The 21,542-nt window shown below is 43.6% G+C and overlaps 1 protein-coding gene across 5 annotated transcripts in view; it reads right to left on the bottom strand.

Annotated features, from left to right (window-relative positions):
- Positions 1-21,542, bottom strand: part of LOC137346764 (carboxypeptidase D-like) — a 230,705-nt gene that overhangs the window by 122,657 nt on the left and 86,506 nt on the right. For all 5 annotated transcript variants that reach the window (XM_068010553.1, XM_068010554.1, XM_068010555.1 and 2 more), the window contains 2 exons: positions 13,845-13,993; positions 11,092-11,314 (listed from right to left, as the gene is read on the bottom strand). In XM_068010553.1, coding sequence (XP_067866654.1) covers positions 11,092-11,314; positions 13,845-13,993 — 372 coding nt within the window. The remainder of the gene's footprint in view (positions 1-11,091; positions 11,315-13,844; positions 13,994-21,542) is intronic.

Raw genomic sequence — 21,542 nt, 5'->3', positions numbered from 1 at the left:
TCACTGACCAACGCAAGCAAGTGGAGCGCTGGGTGGAGCACTACCTAGAACTATACTCCAGGGAAAATGTTGTCACTGAGACCGCCCTCAATGCAGCCCAGTCTCTGCCAGTCATGGACGAGCTGGACGTACAGCCAACAAAATCGGAACTCAGTGATGTCATTGATTCTCTAGCCAGCGGAAAAGCCCCTGGGAAGGACGGAATTACCCCTGAAATAATCAAGAGTGCCAAGCCTGCTATACTTCCAGCACTGTACGAACTGCTTTGCCTGTGCTGGGACGAGGGAGCAGTACCACAGGACATTCGCGATGCCAGTATCATCACCCTCTATAAGAACAAGGGTGACCGCGGTGACTGCAACAACTACTTTGCAATCTCCCTACTCAGCATAGTGGGGAAAATCTTCGCTCGAGTCGCTTTAAACAGGTTCCAGAAGCTGGCTGAGCGTGTCTACCCTGAGGCACAGTGTGGCTTTCGAGCAGAGATCCACCATTGACATGCTGTTCTCCCTTTGTCAGCTACAGGAGAAATGCTGTGAACAACAGATGCCCCTCTACGTTGCTTTCATTGATCTCACCAAAGCCTTTGACCTTGTCAGCAGACGTGATCTCTTCAGACGACTAGAAAAGATCAGATGTCCACTAAAGCTACTAAGTATCATCACCCCATTCCATGACTATATGAAAGGCACAATTCAGCATTGCGGTGCCTCATCAGACCCCTTTCCTATCCTGAGTGGCGTGAAACAGGGCTGTGTTCTCGCACCTACACTGTTTGGGATCTTCTTCTCACTGCTGCTCTCATGCATTCAAGTCTTAAGAAGGAGTTTTCCTCCACACAAGATCTGGTGGCAGGTTGTTCAACCTTGCCTGTCTAAGAGCGAAGACCAAAGTACGGAAAGTCCTCATCAGGGAACTTCTCTTTGCTGACGATGCTGCATTAACATCTCACACAGAAGAATCTCTGCAGAGACTCATCGACAGAATTGCGGCTGCCTGCAATGAATTTGGCCTAACCATCAGCTCAAGAAAACGAACATCATGGGACAGGACGTCAGAAATGCTCCATCCATCAATATTGGCGACCACGCTCTGGAAGTAGTTCAAGAGTTCACCTGCCTAGGCTCAACTATCACAAGTAACCTGTCTCTCGATGCAGAAATCAACAAGCACATGGGAAAGGCTTCCACTGCTAATGTCAAGACTGGCCAAGAGAGTGTGGGAAAATGGCGCACTGACATGGAACACAAAAGTCCGAGTGTATCAAGCCTGTGTCCTCAGTACCTTGCTCTACGGCAGTGAGGCCTGGACAACGTATGTCAGCCAAGAGCGACGTCTCAATTCATTCCATCTTTGCTGCCTCTGGAGAATCCTTGGCATCAGGTGACAGGACTGTATCTCCAACACCGAAGTCCTCGAGGCGGCCAACATCCCCGGCATATACACCCTACTGAGCCAGCGGTGCTTGAGATGGCTTGGCCATGTGAGCCGCACAGAAGATCGCAGAATCCCCAAGGACACATTGTATAGTGAGCTCGCCACTGGTATCAGACCCACCGGCTGTCCATGTCTCTGCTTTAAAGATGTCTGCAAACACGACATGAAGTCCTGTGACATTGATCACAAGTTGTGGGAGTTAGTTGCCAGCGATCGCCAGAGCTGGCGGGCAGCCATAAAGGTCGGGCTAAAGTGTGGCGAGTTGGAGACTTGGCAGTTGGCAGGAAAAAAGACAGGCGCAAGGAGAGAGCCAACTGTGTAACAGCCCCGACAACCAATTTTATCTGCAGCACCTGTGGAAGAGTCTGTCACTGTAGAATCGGCTGTTGAAGCCGCTCCAGGAGGGAGGGAGGAAGGAAGGAAGGAACCTTGAACATTTAATGGAACAGTGAGCCACCCTAAACAGCTTAAATACAATGATACTCAAGAACCGATGGGAAATGGTCAGTGCACTGGACTGGCACGCAAGAGAGTCCCGAGGAACCTTCTGAATGTGTCCGCACGCCTCACTGGAATAAATTCAGTGAGCGGCACCTACCAGCCATACGCCCTGTCATAGCTCACTGTTCTGGGCCCTTCGAATATGAGCTGGTTTGGGCATTGAGAATCTGTCAGGTAACTCGAGGGAGGGGAGCCAACAGCAGCCCACAGTTAATGTGGATGAAGGAGGAGCACTCCATCTCCTGCCTCCATGTTGATGTAAGTTTTTTAAAAATCTTACTGCTGCTTTCTTCAGCAGCCTCTGACATTCCCTTTAAGGACCCTTGGTTAAGCTGCTGTAGAGCCTGAAAAATGAATCACAGTGCAAACTGCAACTAGTGTAACCAAATTCTGTGTGAAATGAGCGCAGGTCCCTCATTTCAATAGTGGAATCAGGCCTTGGCTCATTTCAGGCGAACACCAGGGCCGCCTTAAAAAAAAAAAGGCCCTGATGAATTTTGTGGCAGCCCAAATGCAGGAGGTGGTGGTGGTGTAATGGCAATGTCACTGGTCTAGTAATCCAGAGACCCAGGCTAGTGCTCTGGGGAATTGGGTTTGAATCCCACCATGGCAGATGGTGAAATTTGAATTCAATTAATAAATCTGGAATTAAAAGCTAGTCTAATGGGGACCATGAAACCATCGTCGATTGTTGTAAAAACCCATCTGGTTCACTAATGTCCTTTTAGGGAAGAAAATCTGATGTCCTTACCTGGTCTGGCCTACATGTGACCCTACATGTGACTCCAGACTCACAGCAATGTGGTTGACTCTGAAATGCCCTCTGGAAATGGCCTGACAAGTCACTCCGTTCAAGGGCAATTATGGATGGGCAATAAATGCTGGCCTAGCCAGCGACGCCCACATCCCACAAAATTAATTTTAAAAAATGCACATGCAAATCAGTGCGGAATCTCGCTCTGCTAAATTTGTCATTATTGCCATTTTATGTCCATGAATCGGGCGCAGTGATGTTGAATTAATGGTCCTGGAAATCCCGCTCAGAAGCATTGTGTTGATTCTAATGCTGACACTTTAACCAAGTCTCCTCAATTATTTAAGCTGCCACTAGCACTATACGAAACCTCAGTCCATTAAACATAATCTAACAAGATGGAGTTTTCTCCTGATATGTGAAGTGCACATTTTATTATTTCAATTAACTCTGACTGCAGTATTATCCACCTCTTGATCATGTCCGGCTGAGGCATTAGCTCACTGGAAGATGAATGACTTTCTGATAAGAGCCAGTGACCTGGAAGTACAGAATAAGATTGAACCTCGTGTTGACTTTAATCCAAAAGCACCATGATAAACAAAGACTGGATTCTCCGTCCTCTTACATATGCTATTGTAATCTCATTCTCTCTTCTCCACGCCCACCCCCCCAAAACATCTCCGCACTTAAAAATAGAATGGCTGGCCACACCGACTCAGTGAAATCCTCCAACTGAGGGCAGGGTGTGTCAGTGCTGCAGTGCGACTTCAGGTATGTGTGTTACTTTGCTGATCAGACGGGAGATGAGATGTAACGTTAGCACTTTACACTATTCACAGAGGCAAGATGAGCTGAATGGCCTCCTCTGCTGTATCATTCTATGAGTTATGCTGCTTTTATTACCACCTTTCAACAATAAGCTGGCGGACAGCCATAAAGGCGGGGCTAAAGTGTGGCGAGTCGAAGAGACTTCGCAGTTGGCAGGAAAAAAGACAGAGGCGCAAGGGGAGAGCCAACTGTGTAACAGCCCCGACGATCACATTTTTCTGCAGCACCTGTGGAAGAGCCTGTCACTCTAGAATTGGCTTTTATAGCCACTCCAGGCGCTGCTTCACACACCACTGACCACCTCCAGGCGCTTACCCATTGTCTCTAGAGATAAGGAGGCCAAAGAAGGACAACAATAACAACAACTTGTGTTTATATAGCACCATTAACAGCATAAAACATTCCAAGGTGCTTCACAGGAGCAATTATCAAAAACAATTTGACACTGAGCCACATAATGAGATATTGGGGCAGATGACCAAAATCTTCGTCAGAGGTAAATTTTAAGGAACATTTTGAAGAAGGCAAGCAAGATAGAGGTTTTAGTGAGGAAATTACATTACCCAGGGCCATGGCAGCTGAAGGCATAGCTGGCAATGCTGGAGTGATTAAAATGAGGGATGTTCAAGAGGCCAGAATTCGAGCAGTGCAGATATTTTGGAAAGTTGTAGGAAAGGTACAGCATTTTCTTTTCCTCAACAATTTTTCTCCAGCAGCTTTCTGCTACTGCCCCCTCTCCTCCAGGAGCTTCTTCATTTGATGCTCTCTGATGTCACACCCAAGTGGTTATTAGCTGCCTGTGATCCTTGGCCGCTCGACACTCCCGGTTCTAGTGACACTCGACGTCCACACGACTGCAATCGTGGATCACTGGATAATTATCAGGGGTGGGCATTCTGGTTGATTTCCTGCTTCTTAACTCCAGGGCATTAAGATGTACTGAGTTAGCTCACTTCAGTCAAATACGCAGCTCAGATACTCGCTGGGTAATCTCGTAGGACTTCGAAGTGAGTTGAGGAAGAATGGTTTGACTATATATATTTTTCAAATGCTCTATTTGTCTTCATAATCTCACCACTTTCCCCCCCCATTCCCCTGCCCTTGGTGGCCAAGTCATTCACCCTTAGTTGGGAACATGGAATTGTCTGCCCTGTGCTGACCAATGCTTCTGCTTCAATGAAATTTGCACTAAATTGGCCAGTTGAGTCAGAGGCGAGACATGTAGCTGATATGGAAAACGAAGAAAAGTCACAATGATGCAATAGAGGGCACTTCACTGAGGTAGAGATTATAGGGCATTTTTGGGACTGTGTTAAGAGAGGATTACTTTACATCCAGTCACGTTCACCCTGACCTGGGAGTGCTTGATGCTGACACTGGAAGCAATAAGTAGAACAGTGTTCCACTCCCCAGTGCTGACATCTCTCACCTTGACAAATACTTAAATTCATCACATTTCTAAAAATACATACTAGCGGTGAAGCAGAACGGATTTACACTGCCTGTTTTTGGTTTGAGAGATCAGTGTAAAGGGACTCATTCGCCACCCTGGGACAAATTGTCCTATTGTAAGCAGGTACCAGTTATTCAAATTTTAAAAATGCTTTTTTAAAAAAGAAATGGTTCAGGTCAGTTAATATAGAACTAAATAGGGAGAAGATTCTCTTTATTAAAAAGAAATTGCTTATTATTCTGGTTTCTGAAGGTGTAGCTCTTTGATTTATGAAACCACAAAAGGCAGGCACCAAATCTGTGGCTCAGTGATTTCTCATTCATAAAATGGACAGCAACCTACATTTACAAAGTGACTTTTATACAACGAAAAGTACCTTGATACCTAACAGCAGGAGATGTGGGCATGGGCCCTGCCTAATAGGCAAGAGTTAAGGGGAAGTGACTGAAAACAGAGTCAAGGAGGTAAATATTGAAGGAGGCTTTCAAAAACGGGAAGAGCAGTATCACAATTTGGGAAGAGAATTCCACAGCGTTGGGATTCGGAAGGTTGTGAGGAAGGGTGATGAGCACGTGGTTGGCCCAAGATTGAACAGTAGAAAGAACATGCTGGACATGAGGCTGGGGAAGATTTTGCAATACTGAGCAGCTTAAATCCACATGAAGTAACATCACATCCTGGGACCTACCGCTGAGTAATAACCATTCAAATCTATTTTTGAACATATGTACACAAAGTCCCCAGGGACAAAGCTATTAAAAAAAAAAAAATCCAGTCTTTTCAGTGCCAGTTAAACCTACAGCATAACTGTTCATTATAACAAATATATTTATCACCCAGTTTAAAGCTGGAATTAAAAAGACAAAGGGCTGGATTTTAAGAGCCAGCCACTGAGCTCAAAAAATGGCGGGCCGCATGCCAAAGAGCTGCCACGATGTTGAGCACGGCGGGTCATTTAAATAGCCGGGACGGCCTGCGCCCCCACCCCCACCATCTCACGGAAGGGGCAGGTTGTCCATCCCAGGCACAGGCGCTGGTGCCATTTTTAAAGGGCAGCTGACCCTGCTGCCTAACTTAAATTTTTAAAGACACCCCACCCACCCCCCCCCCCCCCCAAAATTAAATAAATAAAATTCTAACGCCTCTTTCTCACCCCCCAATAACAATTACATTAACTATTTGCCCTTCCTCCCAAAACACTTGCCTTTAACTTCTGGACTTTACCCCCTCAAACTGCACAAAGTTTACAGTTCAACCCTTCCCAACTATTGCGTTTACTTGATCCCGTTCCCCCACCACCGCACTGAAAATCGTACCTCCTTTCCCCTCCCCTCCCCTCCCCTCCTCTCCCCTCCCCACCAGTGTGGCGCCACCTTTCCCCGGACGGGGATTTGAAGGCGCGAGTGCCAGCTGCTGCGCCGACGATCGCAGTGGGCCCTCGATTGCAGGTAAGTGTATGTTAATTCATTCACTTTATCGATTTGAATATTTTAATTGCGGTTCTGTAACCCAGCGGTGGGGGTGGCCGCCACAGAGCCTCGCCACTTCCAGGAGGATCTGCCCGGCCCTCACGGCATCTAGGTTCATGGCAGGCCTCATCCGGAGCCATCTTCAGGACCCCCCCACCAACAACAACGGAACCCTATGCTTGGGGGAAAACAAAATACAACCCAACATATATTTTGCATTGAAGGTTGTTCAATATACAAACCCGGAGAATGACTGACCTCAGAAAATTGCCCTCTACAGGACTAGCATGGCATTTCCATTCCCAATATCTGCAAGTGCATATCGGGAAAAGAAAGACTTCCATTTCTATGGTGTCTTTCACAACCTTAGGATGTCCCCAGTGCTTTACAGCCAATGAAGTAAATTTGAAACGAGGTCACTGTTATGTAGGGAAAGCACATGCATGTCCACAGCCCATAATTTTCCATCCTTAATATGCAAGCAGCAAGGTTACCTGTAAAGTAACACCAATTAGTCACGGGTTTGGAAGATGCTGTTGTAGAAGCCTTGGCGAGTTGCTGTAATATACCTTGTAGATGGTACACACTGCTGCCACTATGCACCAGTGATGGAGGGAGTGAATGTTTAATGTAGTGGATGGGATGCTATCAAGCTGGTTGCTTTGTCCTGGATATTATTGAGCCTCTTGAGTGTTGTTGTAGCTGCACCCATCCAGGCAAGTGGAAAGTATTCCATCACATTTCTGACTTGTGTCTTGTGGATGATAGAAAGGCTTTGGGGAATCAGGAGATGAGTTACTCACCACAGAATACCCAATCTTTGACCTGCTCTTGTAGCCACAGAGTTTGTGGCTGGTCCAGTTAAGTATCTGATCAATGTTAACCCCCATAATGTTACAGGAAGCATTGCACACTTTGGTTAAAGGCCACACTGGAGGCAATACTTTGTACAATATTTGTGATTTGTTAATGGGCAGGCTACAAATAGAACTGCCAGAGCAACCTTGCCTCTGTAATGGTGCTTTGTGCCATGATAAATATCAACTGATGATATCTGCATCAACCTTTTTCTGCCTCTCTCCAGCAACAGGCTAGCATTCTGCATCAGCATTAATGGGAGCAAAGGTTTGCATTTTTTGTGACATTATAAATCTTTTAAACAGCAGGCATTATGCTGCTGAATATACCTAACATGTTGCACCATCACAAAATGGGGAGAATCCTGCTCATTGCATGTGCTTTCCTCACTAAACGAGGTAACACATCCTCTGTCACACACGATTCATCCAACATGCTTTATAGAGTCTGAAGTCTGTGCTCTGAAGAATTTATCCTGAGTAAGTGAGCTTTAATATACCAGGAAGCCTCTGGTGGCAGTGCCCTTGGTCAATTGCCGACAATAAGATTATTATATAGATATTAAATGGTGATGGAGCTGGAAGAGACACTTCAGAAATTAGCTCCACCCTGCCACCTCCTGACCAGAGTTGCAGCTACACTGTGACAGTTGACATAGCAAAATTGACTGTGAAATGGTGATACAAAATCTGACAATTGTGACAACAGAGCATAAAGTTTGTGTACAGGAATTGTGACCCTATGCAAGAATTTTAAGAATTATATAGATATGTGTCACTGCACTCCTTAGATAATAGCACGGGGAAGAGCTTGCCAAAGGGTGGTCTTTTGTTTTATTCTGTCTGCATGCTATATTTAGTGCACCCATTAATGTATCTGAGTAAATTCTTCTGTGCTATTTTAACACTGATGACAATCTGTTTAAATTAAGGAAAGTAGTTTGTGCAAACACATTAACATGTACATGAAAAGTAGCACAGAGAGGGAATTAAATCCACAAGTTAGCACCCCCACCCCACCTTGTGATACTACATTTAGTGGGCTGCTAGGATTCAGCAGCTCCTGAGGGGATGTCATGCAACCAGTGGCAGCCCAGAGCAAATGTACCAAATCTGCTGAGGACAAAGAACAAAGAACAGTACAGCACAGGAACAGGCCATTCGGCTCTCCAAGCCTGCGCCGATCTTGATGCCTGCCTAAACTAAAACCTTCTGCACTTCCAGGGACCGTATCCCTCTATTCCCATCCTATTCATGTATTTGTCAAAATGCCTCTTAAATGTCGCTATCGTACCTGCTTCCACCACCTCCCCCGGCAGCAAGTTCCAGGCACTCACCACCCTCTGTGTAAAAAAACTTGCCTCGCACATCCCCTCTAAACTTTGCCCCTCGTACCTTAAACCTATGTTCCCAAGTAACTGACTCTTCCACCCTGGGAAAAAGCTTCTGACTATCCACTCTATCCATGCCGCTCATAACTTTGTAAACCTCTATCATGTCACCTCTCCACCTCCGTCGTTCCAGTGAAAACAATCCGAGTTTATCCAGCCTCTCCTCATAGCTAATGCCCTCCAGACCAGGCACCATCCTGGTAAACCTCTTCTGTACCCTCTCCAAAGCCTCCACGTCCTTCTGGTAGTGTGGCGACCAGAATTGCATGCAATATTCTAAGTGTGGCCTAACTTAAGTTCTGTACAGCTGCAGCATGACTTGCCAATTTTTGCCACTCGGATCCTTCTGTGGAAGATGGTCTTAGTGAGTTGATGAGATTACTCTGGGTATTGCAACAGGCTGCACAAGACCTGCACATCAGTAACCAGCAGTTCCAATGTATAACACCCTTCCCCACCCCCGCTCCCACCCAACAATGCAATCACCAGGAATTCCCTTGCAGCGTCTTCCGATTGGCTACCGTAACTTTGTCAGAGGTTCGGCAGACGGCCCAGATAATGGGACTTTCTACCAATCCACTGAAGTTAGAGCAGCCGGTCAGGAGAACCCATGCATCTGCTGCCCTCCTCTTTCCATTTGGTAGAGGTCGCGGGCTTGGGAGGGGCTGTCAAAGGAGTCTTGGCGAGTTGCTGTACTGCATCTTGTAGATGGTACACACTGCAGCCACGGTGCGCCATTAGTGGAGTGGGTGAATGTTTAAGGTGGTGGATGGGGTTCCAATGAAGCGGACTACTTTGTCCTGGATGGTGTCAAGCTTCTTGAGTGTTGTTGCAGCTGCAGACACCCAGGCAAGTGGAGAGTATTCCATCACACTCCTGACTTGTGCCCTGAGGCTTTGGGGAGTCAGGTTACTCGCTGCAGAATACCCAGCCTATGTCCTCGTCTTGTAGCCAAAGACAAGGGAGGTCAAGGAAATTTTTGGTGAATATAAATGCAGCTGCAGAAAGCACTTCAAGGTAATTGCTGTATGGAGTCTCTACTTCTATACATCAATGTAGATGTCTATATTTAACAAACTGAGTCCCCGCTTTGAGATCTTCATTAATTTGTCCCGTTTTCAAACACCAAACTATTGGACAGAACTGCAACAAACCTTATCATAAATAGATAAACATAGGGCTTGTTTTTGTTTAAACAACATCAAGGGAACTGGTTTACTGAATCCTAACAGGATGAGGAAGTGCATGAAGATCAGTAAAGCCACAGTCAGCAATCTGAGGTACTTTGGGGAATTGTCATTTCAGCTGCATCTGAGAAATTAGCTCCCTGTGCTCTCAGGCTAAATACTTGCACCAAAAATGTTCTCCTAGTGGAGTTATTAATTCTGACTGTTCAAACAGCTCTCCTCAAAAATAACGTAACCGATGGAAAAACACAAAAGGGTGTTAAAGTTATTAAGGGGAATTGTGCAACTGGGTGCACCACTTGCATGTAACCGGGATGGGCGAAGGGTCTAATCCTTGTGGTATGTCTTCTCTCTGCTCTGATCACTCAATGGGGAATCAGTGCCTCTAAAAGAGTTGCTGGAAAGACATGTTAGCACACCAGGCTCATTGGAGAAGTAGCTACATGATCAGTGATGCACCAGGGAGAGAGCACGGGGTAAGGAGATTAGTTTTGGATTTCTTTAGCAAACAGCAGGCACCATCACAATAGGCCCAGTAGCTGCCTTCTGGGCTGTAAGCTTTCATGGTTCTACTATATGGCTAATGAGTGATAATTCAATTCTTCCTAACAGTACAGATAGTGTAACAAATTGAGCAAAATACAATTACAAAATCACATGCCAACTACAGCAGCCAATACGTTCTAAAATGGGGACACTTGAGTGGGCTTTTAACATCAGGTTGTTCCTGGCTATTCATGGAACTTGCAAATTCCCTAATGACATCACCCTGTTCCTTCAAGGCAGTTTTAGTTTAGTTTAGAGATACAGCACTGAAACAGGCCCTTTGGCCCACCGAGTCTGTGCCAACCACCAACCACCCATTTATACTAATCCTACACTAATTCCATATTCCTACCACATCTCCACCTGTCCCTATATTTCCCTACCACCTACCTATACTAGGGGTAATTGCTAATGGCCAATTTACCTATCAACCTGCAAGTCTTTGGCATGTGGGAGGAAACCGGAGCACCCGGAGGAAACCGGAGCAGACACAGGGAGAACTTGCAAACTCCACACAGGCAGTACCCAGAATTGAACCCGGGTCGCTGGAGCTGTGAGGCTGCGGTGCTAACCACTGCGCCACTATAGTACAGTCGTGAATTCTCCCAGCCTGGGTCTGGTTTGAAATGAGCCCCTTTTATTGATTAATCAGATATTGAACCTACCTTGTGAAGAGTGGCCGATGCTGTAAAGGTGAGTAATGCTGGGGTAGTTCAAGTGAATACACTTGAGGAAACTTTGCAGTGCACTGAAGTTGTGATAGATGTAGCCATCAAAGCAGGTGCTGGGGGTCAGGATTAAATCCACAGTCTGGGCGGAGTATGGTTCACGAGCTGTATTCTCAATTGTTACTGACTTTGAGACTGGAAAATAGCCTGGGGCACTCACCTGCAAAGACAAATCACAAGCCTGGGTCCAGACATAAATCTTGCAATTTAAGTGAGCCATTTTAAAACCATAAAGCTTAATGAAAAGAGGTTGCTTTGACATGATTACAACTTTCCATAAATAAAAATAGTAAAGTCCAGCAACAAGTCATCAGGCGATTCCTGGCATGAAGGAACCAAGATATGAGACACTGGGCAAATTTGGGTGGTGTTCCCCAGAGATGAGGAGGTTAAGGGGTGATCTGAATGGGTGTTGTAGGGAGTAGGTTAAGGAAAGACCTTTCTATCTTGTAGGGTGACCCTGAACAAGGGCAATCTTAGAATTCAAACCAAACTAGTTAAAAGCAAATGCGTCAGAGCCAAAGAATCTGAATAACTGCAAATGCCAGAAAGCTGAATGAATAACAGACAATGCTGGAAGTGCTCAGCAGGTCGGTCAGCGACTGTGGAGAGAACAGATAGGCAGAACCTTGATCAAAGGTAAACAAGCATATTTAAATATTTTTTTAAAAATCGAGGAGGAAAAGAAATTTTAAAAAAAACCAAGATACTCCAGTCACAGCAAACACAAAGGGGTTTATGAATGTGAAACACACTTCCCAGATGCAGAAACAACTGAGGTGTTCAAAAAGAAAATAAATACTTAGGTCAGATTGTTATGACAGTGCTTCTGTATTTTTGTTAGGTTTTTTTTTTTGAGTACTCATGAATTTTAGAATTATGGACATTGTTTTATTTGGGAAAACTGAAAAGGATTCCATGGATTTTTTTTTCACTGGGGTCATTGAAAGGACACTAAGAGGTGTTGTTTGAAAACATTTACTGGAAGTCACCTGTCTTAAGATAAATACCCAGCAGGGGCTTTTTGACTTGAAGATGTTTACAGAGAAGTGACTGGTCAAGATAGGGGTCAGGAGGCTGGACTCTTGAGATATTGTTTTTGGTTTCACTTTGGTCAGTGTGTTGGGGTGTGAACTGTTTTGAAGGCAGTTGGAGAAAATCAGCCAAGAGAGCAGTCACCATCAGCACCCTCTTCATCCCTTTGAAAACTTCCTGAGAATCAAATGTATGAAATAGAGAAACTGATGCTGCATTTCTCCTGAAAAGCCTGCCAGAAAGCCCCTGTTGTCACATTTCTCCTGGAAAGCCTGCCAAACTGATTTTCAATGTCAGGCAGCACCTGTGGAGAGAGAAGCAGAGTTAATGTTTCAGGTCTGTGACCTTTCATCAGAACTCTGATCTGAACGTTAACACTCTCTCTCTCTACACATGCTGCTTGACCTGCTCAGTATTTCCAGCACTTTCTGTTTTTACTTCAGATTTCCAGCATCTGCAGTATTTTGCTTTTAGTATGATCTTCAATGTCACCTGAAAAGAACTGTTCTAGAAAGATCCCAATGACAGCCATCTACGTGTATTTGGGACACCAAACCAAAAAGGGGCAACTGACATCTTTCCATATTTTGTTTCTTCAAGAATTAGCAAGTATTTGGCCAAAGTATTTTTTTGTCTTTTTTTTTGTAACAGAGCTCTAAAGAGAAAATCTCAATTTTTCGGTTAACTGGGGTATGTATGTGCGGCTAAGGTAAAAGGGAACTTTCATATTTCACTCTGTGTAAATGCTTTGCTTCGTTACAGGTTATGTCTTGCTTTATAATAAACTGATGATTTTGTTTATTGAAGAAACCTGGTTGGTGTATTTTATTCTGGGATAAAAACAGAGTCTATGATTGACTGTATCAGTAACTGGGGACACATTTAAATATACGTTGTGACCTCTGTAGAAGAGGAACTAGGGAAACCAGTGTACTCCTCCCCACCTCGGCCATAACAAGATGTAAGGGTATTACAGCATCAGGTAAAAGAGTGGCGAATAAGAATTGAAAAGCAAGAACTGCCATGATGAACAAATATCGCCCTTCGTCTTAATAGATTTATTAAAATTTACATTGTTTGCTTTAAGTCTCTTGAAAGTTTTCATGTTCCCTTTTTGCACCTCTTATTTCTTTCTGTGATTTTGTTGTTTTTTATAACTCCCTAAGTCTTTCAGATTTTGGCTTTCCCTGTCATTTGTGTAAGCCTTTTCTTTTAGCTTGATACTGTCTCTTACCTTGTTCATTGGCCATGGTTGCCTAATTGCACAAGTGGAGGTTTGCCTTTTAGGGGTATGTATTGTCTTGTACCAAAAACTTCAATGTTTGGCTGTATATCTATCCATTAATAGCTCAGCCCAGTTTACTGCAGTCAGTTTGTTTCTCATCCCTTCCAAGTTTGCCTTACTTAAATGTGAAAACCTTGGTTTGTGACCTTTGCTACTCCCTCTCAAAAATATCAGGTTCAGTCATATTATGGTCACTGTGTGCAAGATTTCCCTGATTGATTTGTTACTCATTGCTAAATACAGTATGCCCTTGTTGACTCTAAAACAGATTGTTCCCATTCTGGAAATTCAATGCCTTTACTACTTGAGCTATTCTGCCTCTTCCAGTCTATGTAAAAATTAAAATCTCCCATTACAATGGATCTTGTACCTCAATCTGATAGATGCCGGCGACTAATAGTCTGAAGTACTCTCCGTCCTTTGTTGTGTTGTAGGCCTTTAAGTTTGTGCGACCAGCAATATGTACTGATGCTCCTGAGATAGGTTGTCCATTTGATGACATCACTTGACCTTTAACACCTATTGACAAATTTCGAAAATTGAATATCGGAGCAAAAAGTTGAAATGGGAAGCAAGATTTTCATATCTCCTTTGCACAAGCACTAAATAAACTTCAAGAGGTAACGTTTCTGCTTTGGGAGCAATTGGAAAATTAGAATAGAATCATAAGATCGGTTTCAGCACAGAAGGAGGCCAGTCGGCCCGTGTTATCCATGCTGGCTCTCTGCAAGAGCAATTTAGCTAGTCCCACACGTGGCCCTTTCCCTGTAGCCCCGCAATGTTTTCCCTTCAGGTGTTTATCCCTTTTGAAAGCCATGACTGAATTTGCCTTCACCACCCTTTCACGCAGTGCATTCCAGATCATAACCACTTACTGTATAAAAAAAACTTCTTCATGACACCTTGGTTCTTTTGCCATTCTCTTTAAGTCAGTGTCCTCTGGTTCTCGGCCCTTCTGACAATGGGAACAGTTTCTTTCTATCTTCACTGTCCAGACCTCTCATGATTTTGAACACCTCTATCAAATCTCCTCTCAACCTTCTCTTCTCGAAGGAGAACAACCCCATCTTCTCCAATCCATTCACATAACTGAAGTCCCTCATCTCTGGATTCATTCTCATAAATCTTTTCTGCACCCTCTGTAAAGCCTTCACATCCTTCCTAAAATGTGGTGCCCAGAATTGGACATAATACTCTGAGGCCAAACCAGTGCTTTATAAAGTTTCATCACCACTTTCTTTAAAATTGAGCCCAAATGCGGCTGAATTTGGGCTGGTTAGGTTACCCTCCAAGTTTCCATTATATTCTATTTGCTTCATCCCAATCCTTTACGCTGGTTCAGCTGATTCAGCCCAGATTGTGCTGGAACCTGAGTGCCAAGCTAGCAGAAACTTCCATGCACAAAATAGTAGTTGAGCCCATTAATTCTCACCCAGCCATGTGTTTAGTCATTGGAATAAGGGAATGGTTTTCTGAATGTATGCTACTGGCTGAGAGCCTCCCTCGCTGACATAGTGCATCAGGCAATTGCAGATTCCCTATACACAACCAAAGGAAAATAAAAAGGAAGAGAAAGTATCTTGTATGCAGGCTGCAGATTCCAGATGAAGCCGTTGTGGTTAGCATTGGATTTGTTTATTACTTAGCATGGCTGGAGAATTCATTGGTTAAAAAGTGCCTCAGTAGAGAATCTCTGGAGCTTCACTTATTGGCAAACCATAGGGTAGAGAAAATTAGATACGTCCAGGTTTGACAGATAATAGGATCTGCTAGCACTTCCAGCCCCGGTAAAATGGGTTTTCAGACATTGTCAGTGAGCTGTGCTACATTAAACTGGCATATTCTGCTGTGAATTATTGAACATTACATTTACACTGGGTTAAGAGGCTCATTAGCTGCAAAAACCTGGGTTACCAGCAGTGTTAAAATAACGCCTCCAGGAACATCTAGGCTTTCAAAGGCATGCAGAGTTACAAAGAAAACAGAGGGAAATATGGCCCAATATTCTCAATGGGAGCTGCAATGCAGGCTAAATATTTCTTGTCCTGGAGGGTCTTAAACCTGCTGGGGCTCTGCCAGACTGGATTGGACAATGTTAGCAATGCAATTAATAGAAAATAACTATGAATTATACAAAGTAGCAATAAGGAATATGATCTATCAAAGTATATGCATTAAATACTCAAAATGATAGAGCAATATATCTGAAATATATAGGGAGAAACACTGATTGTTCTGAAGCCACAAGTACAATGAACATTTCTGGGCATACATCCATCAGGACTGTGCTGAATCAGTAGACTATATTTCATGTATATAAAGTAGGGAAGACATGCAAGGCTATCAGTAAATTACACATAGAACAATGGGTAGATAGGAGTCATTACAAAGAGATAATGTAATCTCAGGGTTCAGGCACCATCATAAGCTGCAGCAGTGAAGCTTGAGCAGTTTATTGTTGTCATCTGTACCCCAAGATTAGATTGTTGCTCTGTCCCACACGTTCTCTGTAATGCGCTGAGTTTGGCAGCTTTAAGCAGCAATTTATCGCCTGCTGCTGTTTGGTTCCCGGCTGTTGGATTAAAACTAACCAAAGCCCCTATAAATTACACCAGTGTCTGAACACCTTGAATCTCCTCTCTCCATCTGTATAGCCCACATCATATCTCCCGCTTCTGTTTTACGATGTCTGCCAATCATTTTGAAATCTTTTCATTAAAGGGAAGATAGCATTTTGAATTAATTACATTATTTGAAAGGTGCAAGAGGTTGTTTAAAATTCGGGTTTTCACATCTGACAAAAGCTTTTTCAGTTTTTACCCCCTTGACTACTTTCAGCCCAGTATTGCTCCAGGAAAGTATCACAGGACGTTTTATTATGTGAAATGCACTAGATTAATAGAAGTTGCTACAGTTTTTTCTAAGAATGTCGTCATGTTACAGGACAGTCACTAAGATTTTGAAGGAGTTCAATTTTATTTAGTAACAGACTCCGCAACACAATTGCATAATATTCACCTGTGCTTATCTTAACAGTCTTTAAGGAAGGTTGTAAAGTAGGACAGCATGGGACTGTTAAATAAAAGACTAAGAAAGCAAATTAATCCCCCCCTATCTGTGTTCAACCTCATGCTCAAATCCCTCCATGGCCTCATCCTCTCTCCATAACCACCTCCAGCCCTACAATCCTCTGAACTCTTTTTTGCTCCAATTCTGGCCCCTTACGTCCCCCACTTCCTTCACCCTGCCATTGACGGCTGTGCACTCTGAAATTCCCTCTCAAAAACTCTTTGCCTCTACCTCTTTTACCTCCTTTAAGATTCTCCTTTTAAAAGCTACCTCTTTGACCAATATTTTGGCTATTGGTACTTATATCTCTAAGTGGTTTGTTCCCATTTTTCGGCTGTGCACAGTCCTGTGACACACCTTGGGATGTTTTACTACATTAAAGATGCTATATAAATGCAAGCTGTTGTTGTAATTAGTCTCTGTATGGTGTGTTTACTGGTCTCTGAAGAAGGGAAGAAAAGCTGCCTGGTAACGATGGGTCACCACTGATGGTGTCAGCTGGAGCTCAGTTGATAGCACTCTTTCTTCTGGGTTAGAAGGTTGTGGCTTTGAGTCCCACTCCAGGACTTTAGCACAAAAATCAAAGCTGACCCTCTGGTTCAGTACTGAGAGAGTGCTGCACTGTTGAAGGTGTTGTCTTTCAGATGTTACGACCGAGGCGGGAGGAGTGCACTATCTTTTCTAGTCCCACCTCTCCACAGGTCACAACATATATTTTAAAAATATTTACGCAGTTACTGATACGTAATCTTTATCCCAGAATAAAATACACCAAGCAGGTTTCTTTAATAAGCAAAAAAATTATCAGTTTTTTATAAAACCAGACTTATCCAGTAAAGAAGCCAAGCATTAACACACAGATTGAAATATGAAAGTTCCTTTTAAAAAAAAAATTCTCTCTGTAGAGTTCTGTTACAAAAAAAAATACGTTGGCCATATACTTGCTAATTCTTGAAGTAAAAAAGAGATGTGGAAAGATGCCATCTGTCCTTTTTTGGTCCGGTGTGACAGGTCACTGGGATCTTTTCAGAAGCAGTTTATTTCTGGAGATGTTGAGAAATAGTCTCGAAGGCTTTTCAGAAGAAGTGCAGCAGCAGGGGCTTCCGCTATCTCACTCTGGTTTCGCAGGGTTTTTCAAAGACAGGAGAAAAGAGGAACTGACACACTGGACCTCTCAGGCCTCTTAGAGAGGTGCAGGCAAGATGAGCTAGGGGTTTAGTCCTTGGCGTGTTGATCTTCAACTGCTTTCAACACAGTCCACACCCCAACTGAACCAAAACAATATCTCAGAAGTGAAACCAAACAGCAAATCAGAACCTCCTGACCCTCCCAAAGAAGTGACATGTCACTACTTTTGTAAACATCTTCCCAAGTCACCAAGGTTTCTGTTGTTTATTGAGCTGAAAGCATGTGGTTTGCAGTAAACGTTTTTCAAACATCAAGTGCCCCTCCAGTGATCCCTTTTTAAAAAAAAATGTTCAACATCTATGGAATTACTTCAGTTCCCCAATGAATCCATCATTTTCAATGAGTCCTCAGAAAAAATATTATAAAAAACAGAAGCACTTTCATAACATGGATGAGGTGTTAAACTGAGGCCTTGTCAGCCCTCTTGGGCTGGACATAAAAGATCCCATGGCACTATTTTGAAGAAGGGTAGGGGGAGTTATACAGATTTTTGATCTACAAGGGAGTTAATGGTTATGGGGAGGCAGGCAGGTAAGTGGAGTTGCGGCCACAATCAGATCAGCCATGATCTAGTTAAATGGCGGAGCAGACCTTCTCCTGCTCCTATGTTCTTATCCCCGGTGTCCTGGCCAATATTATCCTTCAATCAACAATAACCAAAACAGATTATCTGATCATAATCACATTACTGTTTGTGGGCTCTTGCTGCGCTCAAATTGGCTGCTGCATTTCCTACATTACAACAGTGACTACACTTCAAAGGTACTTCATTGGCTGTAAAGCGCTTTGGACATCCTGTGGTTGTGAAAGGTGCTATAAAAATGCAAGTCTTTTTTCCCTTTTATAAGGATGTTTACAAGCTACGGCATTGAAACGATGAGTTGAGGAGGACAAAATAGTGTGGGGGGAGAAAACTTACCACAGCAAGGACAGATTTAAGTTAAAATTCGGGGCTAGTTCTTCTGACATAGTTAGAAAGTGCACCATTCAGTGGGGAACTGAGCCATTGAAACGAGGCTTAAGCACTGGTCTGCGCTGAGCAATAGTTCATCTCAGTGGCCCCGGACCTGACAGATTGATAGATTTTTGTTAATGAAGGGTAGCAAGGGATCTGGGGCCAAGGTCGCATGGAGTTAGATTGCAGATAAGCCATCATCTCATTGAATGGTGGAACAGGTTCAAGGGACTAACTGGCCTCCTCCTGTTCCTATGCTTCTGCTCCTAAATGCTATCCAATCCTGGTGAGAATTGTATGCATGTATACTTAGTGTAAGGAAAAAGATTGGGTTCCGTTATGATGCCCCCCATTGTCAAATAGCCTGCAGATGGTCACTTGGACGAAGAAAGCCGCAATAGCCATGGAACCCTAACCCAACATGATTCAATGTCTTCAGGTGAAGAGGGGAGAAAGCAGGTTTGATGAGCAGAAAATCTATTAAAAAGATAGGGGTTAAATGTATACACAGGGATGTCTCCTCCTTTGACTGTTTGGAGAGCCACATATCCGCGGCCTGCACCACCTTAACTCTGTACTTTCTACACTCCATCCAGCACCTTCTGTAAAACTCAAACTTAGTGTCCCTGAGGGAAATAGGAGTGTGTTTCTCAAACTCCGGGCAAACAAGCTCCTTTGAAAGGCAAAGTTGGCCTGCAGCAGAGTTTATTGAGAGTGAACTCTAAACACTCCCTTGTCTCCATTAGCTTTTGTGGAAGGCAACTGCGATGCCATGGGGCTTTACGTCACCAACACAGCAGGAAGATTCAAATGAACTTCAGGCGGAATTAATTTATTTCAAGGAGTATCTAAAATACATCAGACATAAACTGATATAAAAACATAAAAGGGGCGGCAGTGGTTAGCACCGCAGCCTCACAGTTCCAGGGACCCGGGTTCAATTCTGGGTACTGCCTGTGCGGAGTTTGCAAGTTCTCCCTGTGACCGCGTGGGTTTTCGCCGTTTTCCTCCCACAGCCAAAAAGACTTGCAGGTTGATAGGTAAATTGGCCATTGTAAATTGCCCCTAGTATAGGTAGGTGGTAGGGAATATGGGATTACTGCAGGGTTAGTATAAATGGGTGGTTGTTGGTCAGCACAGACTCGGTGGGCCGAAGAGCCTGTTTCAGTGCTGTATCTCTAAATAAAAAAAATAAAATAAAATGATGAAGAGTGATTGAGTTTGATGAAGCCAGTATAGAATTATTTTAGGGTTTATTATACTCTGAGATTGAATAGCAAAGGAAGATATTTACCAATGCAATGTTACATCCAGCAGTGTTCAGTAGCGACTGCTACTCTATACAAATTCCATCTTGCAGAATGACTGATATCCAATTCTACCTGGATTTTGTCTAATTGATGCACTGCTAGATGATTGTTAAGAGAGTAGCTAAAAATTACACACTGAAACTGATCAGAAATGCTGCCACTTAACTTAGTAAGGTAATGTTCATAAATGTTTGAACTATATTATTACACATCCATCATACACTTCACTCTAAAATTCAAATAGTTTGATATTGTTACCAGCGGTATTTCTACCAACATAATTTCGTGGGAAAGAACTTGCATTTATATAGTGCCTTTCATGACCCCCAGGCATCCCAAAGTGCTCCATAGCTAATGAAGGACTGTTGGAGTGCAGTTGTAAAGGAGATAAAGCAGCAGCCACAAACAGCAATGAAATAAAAGACCAGCTGGTCTATTATAGTGAGTTTGGTTGAGGGATAAATATTGACCAGAGTGAACTCCCCCAGCTCTCCTTGAATAGTAGCATGGGACCTCAAACGTTCACCTGAGAGGACAGGTGGATCTCAGTTTAACCTCATATCTGAAAGACAGCACCTGCAACTCTGCAGGACTCCCTCCGTACCGCACAGAAGTGTCAACCTCAGCTCAAGCTTGATCCCACAATCTTCTAACTCAAAGGTGAGGGTGCTACCATGGAGCTAAGGCTGGCCTACTTGTACTCAGCCCTGCTTGTTTTCAAAACCTTTTTTCTATTGCTCTGAGTGGAGAATTTGACTTCCTCTGTGTTCATTGAGTTGTATCAGGCCCGTGGGCTACAATCACCGCTGCCTGCTTGGTGCTTTAGTGAAGACGATTTTAAAAAGAATAATTCTTTGGCAAGCTGTACTAAGGGAAGGCTTAGCGTTTTTGAGCTTGTTTGCGACAAGAAGCATTGTCATCTTTGGAAATATCCAAGCTGACAGGAAATGAATACTGGTATAATAAACCTGGCAGTAAACATTGAGAACACAGGAAGAATAAAGAGGCCCCATGCTCCTTGGAAAATAAGAATCGATGGGACAGGAAAACAGATGGTTCTGGGGGTACCGATACACAAATCACTAAAAGTAGCGACACAGGTGAATAAGGCCATCAAGAAAGCACACAAAGCACTGAGGTTCATTTCTAGAGGTGTTTGCTGGAGTAACAGTTTACTGTATCAAATCTGTCAATTACTGTATACTGCACAGAATCTGTTAGAATAGCTTACTGTGGAGAATTTGCCACAGTAGCATCTTGCTATATAGTCACAATAATAACTGAATGTATATAATCTGTCACAGTAACAGTTTACCTTACAGAATCTGCTAAGTTTATTGCACAGAATCTATCATGGTTAACTCTACAGAATCTGCTACAGTAACAACTTTACTGCATGTAATCTATCACAGCAACACTTTACAGCACAAAATCTGCTAAAATAATGCAAGAGCAATGGACTGAAGATCCTGGAAATCTGAAAGAAAAACAGAAAATGCTGGAAATACTCAGCAGGTCTGGCGGCATCTGTGGAGAGAGAAAGAGA

Source organism: Heterodontus francisci, chromosome 30 (assembly GCF_036365525.1).
Source record: "Heterodontus francisci isolate sHetFra1 chromosome 30, sHetFra1.hap1, whole genome shotgun sequence".
Taxonomy (NCBI): domain Eukaryota; kingdom Metazoa; phylum Chordata; class Chondrichthyes; order Heterodontiformes; family Heterodontidae; genus Heterodontus; species Heterodontus francisci.
The sequence above is the reverse complement of the archived record's forward strand: the minus strand, read 5'-3'. Positions and strand labels throughout refer to the sequence as shown.